General features: G+C 42.4%; 1 protein-coding gene across 2 annotated transcripts in view; it reads right to left on the reverse strand.

Annotated features, from left to right (window-relative positions):
- The window catches only part of arhgap22b (Rho GTPase activating protein 22b), a 25385-nt gene extending 17966 nt beyond the window's left edge, over positions 1 to 7419 (reverse strand). For both annotated transcript variants that reach the window (XM_076092947.1, XM_076092949.1), the window contains exon 1: positions 7377 to 7419. In XM_076092947.1, the coding sequence (XP_075949062.1) occupies positions 7377 to 7419 (43 nt within the window). The remainder of the gene's footprint in view (positions 1 to 7376) is intronic.
- Between the last annotated feature and the right edge of the window lie 1811 nt (positions 7420 to 9230).

Here is a 9230-nt window from a genome sequence, read left to right on the forward strand (position 1 = left end):
GTCTGTATGATGTGCAGTATGACATTAAATTCAACACTAAAAAGAGTGTTATCACTATTGCTTCACCAAAGGAGCCAAATTTCTTCTTCATTTTTATAGCAGACCAAGTGCTAAATGTGGTGAACAAAGTATGATACTTGGATGACGTCTGTCAGCTATGATCTATGTGATCAAGCCAATGCGCTGGCACGTACATTTCATACAGATGTGTTCAGATGATGTTAAAGCAGCCCTCTATGGAGCCCACTCCACTCTATACAGCCCACTTGTGGTGCAATTGAGAGTAAAGGAAAAAGGAAAAAAGATTCAGGTGGCGTTTAATGGTGCATTCAGAGTCTCGCTCGAGCTCCCAAGATGGAAAAGGTTCAAGTCACATGTTTGTGCCGAGTAATGTTCCCGCCTTTTATGCTGCGTTGAGGAATTTTATGCACAACATTTATGTGTTAATTGATTCAAAAAATGTAATTGTAATGGCCTTAACGAAACAAACATGCAGTGACACAAGGTTCTCCTTGTTTTTGAAACATTGCAACAAATCTCTATGTCTTTTATTAATCACTGTGGATTTGTTTGAATCGTCTGCAACGATTGTTACCTTTGTGCTGTTGTCCACATATTGTATTGTATGTCTTATGTTTTATTTGTTATGTACCTACAGTTTGTGTCTGAAATAAAGTTGAAAAACTGAAGAATAATGTGTGTATGATGCATCAATGTAAAGCACTTGTCCTTTTAAAAAACAATGTGTCATCAGTTGAGGATAATTTATGTTACTTACGAAACTGAAGATGAAGATATTTAAGTTTCCTATAAATGAGAAAAGGCCACAGAGCTGAGACGAGAGCTATATTCTGGTGAGGCAAACAAGGAGATGCTATTTGATGGTAATGTATAATTTATAGAAATCAATTGTGCAGACATCCTCCCTGCTGCTGTGCATTATACACACACACACACACACACACACACACACACACACACACACACACACACACACACACACACACACACACAGATGATCAATGTTCTGATGGACCACAGGGAAGAAGGGGATGTAGGAATGGGGAGGGGGAAGAAAAATCAATGTTTATTTTTTATTGTTTCATCTTTTTCTCCAGCCTACAGATAGCCTGAAGCAAAGGGCTCAAGCCATCTTTATTTCATTTCACAGCCTTTCCTGGTAGTTTGTAAAAGCCTGTTGATCCTCACAGACGTGTTGAATGAAGGACGATTGGATGATTATTTGTAAAGAAAAGGAGTAGACTTTCTGATTTTAGGTTACCAAAGAGACAAGTTTTTGGTGTAACGATTTTCATATGAGAAACATTTGTTTTATGCTTTTGATATGTAAAAATAAAAATCATCATACACATTGAAGTACGCTAAGTGGAAACTGTCACCTGGCATTTCATAAAACAAAGGACGATGGGAAAAATAAAACTCAAAATGTGTTTTTCTGACATCTGCAGGTTTTCGATTTCTACTCGCGTCAGATATCAAATAAACGTACAACTACAGCGGCAGCTTTAATTAAACAGATGTTAGCCAATTTGTTAGCCAATGGCTAATATTGGGGTCCAATATTTGCTCTCCTTTTAGCTCTGTTTTGGTCTCCACCAACCCCTGAGGAAAACTTCTGTCTCTTTTGCTGCTAAATGCTCCATTATGTTAACCAAGCGCTATGTTGGTTCATCACAGATCTATACCTTCCACCTAACATGCAGTCATTTTACAAAGTGAGGATATAAAAACATTGATTAGCGCAGCTTTAAAGTGTCTCCTGAAATCTTCACAGGTCCAGTAGTCTCTCATATGCTCACGGAGAAACCTAAAGAAAGACTTTTTTAAAATCAGATTTACCAGTCATAATGTGACTTTATGTAATATCTGGTCATTTGCTTTCATGACGATCAATGTGGTTCTATAAGAACATGGCTTGTTTAATTCAATTTAAATATAATGTGCAAGGTGACTTATCCAGTGTTTCATCGTTTCCTCCTTTCCTTCCTTCCTGTATCCATAACTTTTAATTTTAATAGACATTCGTTCCTTTTATTTTGCTCCCCTCTTTTGCTCTCTTTCTCCGTTCAGCCTGTCTCCTCTTGGCTTTCCTCATTTATCCATCTTGTGTTAATTCCAGTGTTTTCCAGCTCTGTTGTTTTCACTGCTCTTTCTCCCTCCATTTGTCTTACTTTGACTCGCTCTAATTCTTCTATCCCTCCTTACGTTCAGCACCGCTGGTCCTGTTGAATCAAAGCTCTGTTATTACTTTGAGCACAAAGGGCACATGCGGCACATGCGCACACAAAACAGGATCCTTGTTCTCATCTCTGGCATAGAATAAATTAGTTCTTGCATTAGAGGCACATTTCCATTAGCTGTTTTTAAAATACAATTATTTCCATTCATTTTGCAAATGGTGTTGATAATTCATGCATTGTCAAGTCGTCTTAATTGCTTTTCGCAAATAGGGCTAATGTGTTACAGGGGTTTTATTTCTGCCTGTAAGCCTTAAGCACTGAACGTTTGAATTAAAAACAGCATCAGAGCTCTGCGTGTTACATTTTCAAACAACAAGAAGCTAATGTTGTTGTTGTTTGTCTCTTACAAACGCAGCTCTCTTACCTGCAACCAAGCTAAACTGACCATATATGAACTAATCAAGAGTATTACAAGCGTACATACCGTATATGGACACTGTAATATGCTGTATCATGCCTTTGCTAATGCCTGGTTTCAAAGAACGGTCACGATACAATTTTGGGGTTTTCCAATGGCTTCCGAACTTTTGCATCTTTGGTTATCTCTTTGATGAATTTAGAATTTAAAGATCATACGTGTGCGATGACCATCAAGATCTTACTCCCGCTGCCACCCTCTCCCTTTCTCCCCGGAGTGAGAGGACACCAACCAGGCCCAGATTATTTGCTAGTGTCTCACAGCAGTGTGAACTGAACCTTCAAACCCTCTTTCTATTATCCTGCCAGCTAAAAGTGGCACTCACCTTCCCCATCCCCACTTTGACCCCTCTTTCTTTCCTCATCACATCACGTCATGTCTTCCAATCCATCCTCACTCTGCCAGTGTTAGCATAAAAGAGCACCACTGTTTAACGATTCAGCTGTCCCCAATCACAGACTGAATGGAACATACACTGGCCGATGAGTCATGCTTGAGTCACAACAACTGATTTTTGAGTGTGTGTGTGTGTGTGTGTGTGTGTGTGTGTGTGTGTGTGTGTGTGTGTGTGTGTGTGTGTGTGTGTGTGTCTACCCACAGCGCCAATTTGGACCTTTTTGCTCGGAGTGATTCAGACGTTCCTTAGCTTGGGTGGAGCTGCTCTGTGGTCTCTTCTACTATCAACTACAAGGCTGAAAAGAGGCTGTTTCACTGTAAAAGCCCGCTTCATGCATAATCACTGCGACTCACCAAAACAGAGAGCGCATTTGTGGCTCATTCATTTACAGTATGGGTCTGAGTCCAATAATAGGTGCTTAACATCATGCCTGAGTCTGTGTGCAGATGTACAGTATTCCCACATTTCTTTCTCATGAAAGTACCCCAATGACGATTAATGTCAATTGGTCATGGAAGAATACTGACGGGCATGGAGCTGATGTATTCAACAACACCAGATGGATTGGCGACTCATTCAGTCATGATATCAACATGATATAATGAACGTGTGTCTTGGTGGGTGGTGCTGCTGAGTAGACACTTTGACTTCACCTACAATTTACAGCAAAAAGCTTGAAATTGAACACAAGAACCCGGACAGATTGAAGGCCTGGTCACCTCAGCATTTAAAAATGTCATTTTCAGAAATGGAATTAACATAATTAGTGGATTCGCTCACCAAATAAGTCTGAGTGATTGTTTTTTGTCATTATTTTAGTTTACTTTGGTTAACTTCGACATGCACTGCTGACTATAGAAAGTCATTCTGGCAGTGCTTATGTGTGCGGGAACAGAGAGCCGCAGAGTCCAAAATGGAAGAAGCTATCGTAGCTTATTAGCTTTGTTGATTTAATCTCAGTTGCCGCCTACTCCACAAACGGAGCATGTTCTTTAAACAGTTAAGAGACAGGAGTCTGTGTTCCGAATATGTCCTTTGAATGACTTAATTGACGTTTCATGACTTTTTAATGACATACTACAAAGACTTTTATTTACACTTTAGTTGTGACTGACTAGCTTTGGCATGTTTCCAGCTTGCGAGCGTGTTAGCGGTTAGCTCGCCAACTACATTTGTGCACCAACTAGCCCAGTAGCCACTACATCATCATCACCTTGGGCGAATACAGCCTAAACAGTTAGCATGGCTAGATTCTAAGGTCGCAATAAGCAAAGCTTCTCGGAATCCACACTACCTGAGGTTCTGTAGAGTCTTTCAATTTGCCCAAATGCAATATGTTTATGCTTGATCTCTCACAGGAAGTGACCAATCAAATGAGAAATGCAAATGTTGTAATTAAGACAGTCTCCTAAAGCTCTCTGTCCACACATGCAAGTTATGTTACCATGTGAACGAATGGTAGTCTGCAGACCAATGTTTAAAACAAACAGTGAAGCACATGAAGGGACTTTATGCTGCCATTTCTCTCTCTCTATCACACACACACACACACACACACACACACACACACACACACACACACACACACGCACACGCACACACTAGCCCCGGTTGATGTCACTTAATGCAGTTTGGAGTTGTACATTTATCATCAGCAGGAAATGGATGTATGGCTCTCATGCACATCGCAGAGGAGCCCATCCATTAGCAAGGCGAGGCAGGTGCTCCACAATAGCTACAATACTACGCTGATGGCTAAATCACATACACACACAACAATGACCGCAGACATGTTGGAGGAATTCAATTTCATTAATCTGGTTGTTGTGTGGTGATTTATGGCTCTTTGAAAATGGCAAAGAGAGTTACAGGTGCATCAGTGCATGGCTTCCAGTCAGCCTATCACTGTTGATTAATGTGCTAACCATTATGTGTGTCTGCGTGTGTGTGTGTGTGTGTGGCAGCCCTCCTTGACGAGCTGGAGGTGTGGCCAATAATATATATAGTATGTGAAGACTGCAGTGGAGCAGAACTGATCCGCAGCCGCGCGTGTGCGCATATCTGTGCATTTCTGTGCATGTTATCATCTCCGCATGCTCATTACCCGAGTGTGTCAGTGTGTGAATGTTTCATCCATGCGGCACGCTCTTCTTGCTCACAGTATCTAGTCGTGAGGGTGCTCATTCGTATGCCATGGAAAGGCAGGATGTCAGGGTGTTGCTACATGTGCAGGACTTTTATCATAAAAACCATGGAAACGCAGATCAAAAAAGGCACAGCAAGAGTACGAAGCAGCTGATATGTGAGCAATTAAAGCTGCTATTTATGGTGTCGGCCAAAGAAAAGTGCAACCAAAACCATATTACAGCTTTTGATATGTTGTCTGTCTTATAGCAGTTACTGAAGCACAGATGTCAGATCTTTCCTTGGAGCAGATATTGATGATGAATTCATTCCTAGTTAGAGAACTGCTTCTACTGGCATCCTAGATTAGTGGCCAATTGGGTTTTTACTTACACAAGCATTTCCAATTATGAGTTGCTCTGAAAGGACGGCATAATCTCATAATAATTGAATTACCCCTCTGGGGCAAATCCATATAATCAGTTGGGAAATGATGTTTAAGCAATAGTTCCACATTTTGGGATACACACTTATTTGCTTTCTTGGTTAGATCAGAACATTGATACCACCCTCCTTTAGAGAATAAACAAACAAGATACAAAGTGGTGATTAGGGCGCTTAAGAGGTGCCACCAGCTTCCAGTCTTTATGCTAAGCTAAGCTAACTGTCTCCTGGCTCAGGCTTCGTGTGTAGAGCACAGACACGACAGCGTCAATCTTCTCATCCGACTCTCGCCAAAATGTCGAACTCAGTGAAAAAGAGGCAAGAGAGAGCCAGTTAGCTTATCACTGGCCTTCCAAAGTCAAACACGAGCTTATAAAAACTATATGTAAACTAGTTAGCTTTTCCACTGACCTTCTAGGATCATGAATGTCGCAGCCATGCTTGATCAATGAAACAAAAACAAATTCAATGACATTTATATTATTGATTCATCGTTCATTTTGAGTGTCCTCTGAGTGTCAGACGGGCGTTGAGTCATCTAAAATGTCGCTCACTGGTTAGCGTTGTGTCCCTTTCTTGACCTGCTGTAACCTCAGCCGAGCATCTACTACACTACCACATCTGCCACATACCCGTTTATGCATGGGCTTCATGCAACAAATGCGATGCCGTCAGCAGTGAAACGCCAGTTTGCAGAAGGCACACTTGGGAATGCTTCTCACGCAGATTCAGAGAGACGCTTTAATCGCTTCAATTTTCACCGTTTTGACAGAAATGCATACGAGGCCGAGCTGTATTTCCAAAACCTTAAACGTATCAAGACAATTACGTTTCGGATTGTTAGCATGTTTCGCGTATATGGTCTTCTGTAAATGCATACCAAACACTTAACTCACCTAATGAACCAAAACAAATGTAACAAATGCAACTGATGTTTGTTATAGTTATTTTACGCGGCGTCACGTGACAATCAATTAAGAGCTAATTTAAAAGATGTACACAGTGGATCACACTTACTCATCGAGCCAGATGAGTCTGTTCTTAATACATGCAAATACTGATTTAATCCACTTTGCTGCCAATTTCATGCCGCTCCAGCGAGGAGGATTTACACATCGCTCTCCCATTCTTGGGAACTATTCATTTCATCCTAATCAGATCCAGCTGTATAAATGCAGTCATGGAGATTAGTGCCGAGGAAGGACACACACACACACACACATGGACTTATTAGTACATCCATCCAATGCAGATACACACAAACACACACACACACACTGTGCATATACGAGTGTGAGCGCACACACACAGCAGCAGCTGACGGCAGCCTGATAGTGTTGAGCGTTACAGTGATGAAACTAGAGATGCTGCACGCTCCTCTTAATAGAAGTCACACTGGCAGGCATCGGCCAGCTGTAGTATAATGCTAATGTACACTGGTGCTTTCCTGCGTGGGCAGACCTGCAGCTTCATTCAGAAATATGTGAAGAATAGATGGGGGGGGGGGGGGGGAGTGTTTCTGCACACATGTTCTTGAGTAAATTCAGAATTCTAAGAGAAAGAAAAAAGCACTTTTATTAAATCACAATGTAATTGTAAAAGTGCAGATAAAGCATCACGAACACATCCTCTGATCAGATGAGCCAGATGCAGTCTCACTACAGAGTTACGGACGAATAAGCAGCAAATGCAGGTGCTGTGGATGTGAAAGGCAAACAAACAAGAGTCCTACCTCTCCTGGTCTGTCTGATCTTTGGGCTCAGCATGGCTGTCATCGCTCGTCCACGCGCTCTCCTCTCGGCATGTTCGTGTACATCCAAGCACCCCACCCCTGTCTCTCCCTCTGCCTCTCTGTGCCTTTGCCTTTCGGTCCTCCTCCTCTCCCTCTGACCTTCTGCAGTGCGTCCGGCAGCTAGGGGGTTGGGTGAGCAAGGGGAGGGGAGGAGAATGGAAAGAGAAGCCGGTGGTGAAGGAGAGGCGGGAGGAGGGGGAGCTATACCCCTTTTTATTTTTCCTGCGCACACGCCCAGTGGCCTCCACCCCTCCCTGTTACATTATTCATAGCGGTACATCCGCTTGGGGTTGCTGATGGAGGAGGAGGAGGAGGTTTTTTTTGGGGGGCGGGACTCCCATCGGGCAGAGCATGGACCTCACCGGCTAACAGATGCCTGTTTTTTAAGTGTTGTTATTTTCAGATTTTTTCAGAAAGATCTGCATGTTTGTAAAGGGGAGAGAAAGAGAAGGGGAGGGGGGGGGGGGGGGGGGTGTTCATCTGGCAGGTGTCTCCTCCTTCTGCACCTAATTAAGCTGTAGAGGCCTTCAGCTCGTCTCCACCTCCTTCCCTTAATAACTCATTTTCCCCCATCCTTCCTCTGATTTCTCTCATTTTCTTCTTGCTCTACCGACTCTCTTTTTCTATCTCCCTTTTCCCTTCTCCACCCACCTCTCTTGCCACAATTCCTTTTCTAATTCCATATACGTCAGTCTCTACTCTCTTTTCTTTCACTCTTAATTACTTCCCTTCGCCATTTCTGTCCCTGCCACTCTCGGCTGTCCAAGGAAGATGCTGCCTTCAGTTCAAAGTCTGACGTGGGAAATTTCCCGCTCGTACAGTAGCTCGTAATTACATCCTCCAGGCATTCTGTGGCACTACTCAGAAAAACCAAGGGAGAAAAAAAATACTGGTTCTTTTCTCTAACGGACAATGTCATGTCGCCTTGAACTACAGTGGCCTATAATTGACACAAGAAAGTGTGTAGGAGTGTTGCAGTGTGGCAGCAAGGGAAATTGTAGCTAAGATCCAAGGCTCCAAAGCCCTAGCTGTCACCATTTTTGTTGCGTAGTGTAGGCCATCTCATTGAATCGATTGGTTTTAATGTTTCATCTATTGTACCGTTTTATCAGTGTTTACATTTAGTTTGTGTTACTTTTGTTGGGCCTTGCGTTTGCTTTACTTTGTCTGTCAAAGGACTTTGTAAACTCTGTTTCTAAAGGTGCTGTATGAATAAAGTTGCTGTCATGGTAGGCCTAATCCTTAAAGATAGAAACATGGATGATAGCCAACTGAAAGCAAAGTTAGCATTACATCCACAACCTTTGTTGTGTTAGCATTAGCTTACTTTTTTTATGAAACTTTGCATGTTGGGATGTATTGGTTGTCCCAGCTGTTTTGTTGCCACTTGTATCTTTCATTAGGTCTGCACATTTTAACATATCAAAATGCCATAGAAGCAATTGATAAAGAAACAAACCACAGCGCAGTGTAGCCTACTGCAGCTAGTTGAGGCTAGCTAGCCTTACGGCTAATTTACGAAATTATATTTTCTCCAGGCGGGGAAGTACACAAGAAGCTTTTATTCAGTTGTATTTTTTGAAGTTTCGTGCAAGAAATTCTGCTTTCAAGGGTTGTTTCTGTATCTGATGTTGAAATGCCCTGCTCTCAATCAGACCTGTCAGTGCTGTTTGCAGCTGTGCGACAGCAGCCGGGCTTCCCTCCTCCTCCAGTGTGCAAGAGATAATAGCCTTAAGTCCTGCACTGCAATTGAATCAGACTTGGCCTCACGGCAACCACAGCTGCTCTTATTAC

This window comes from Anarhichas minor, unplaced genomic scaffold (assembly GCF_050575085.1).
Source record: "Anarhichas minor isolate MPS153535 unplaced genomic scaffold, ASM5057508v1 ptg000017l, whole genome shotgun sequence".
Taxonomy (NCBI): Eukaryota; Metazoa; Chordata; class Actinopteri; order Perciformes; family Anarhichadidae; genus Anarhichas; species Anarhichas minor.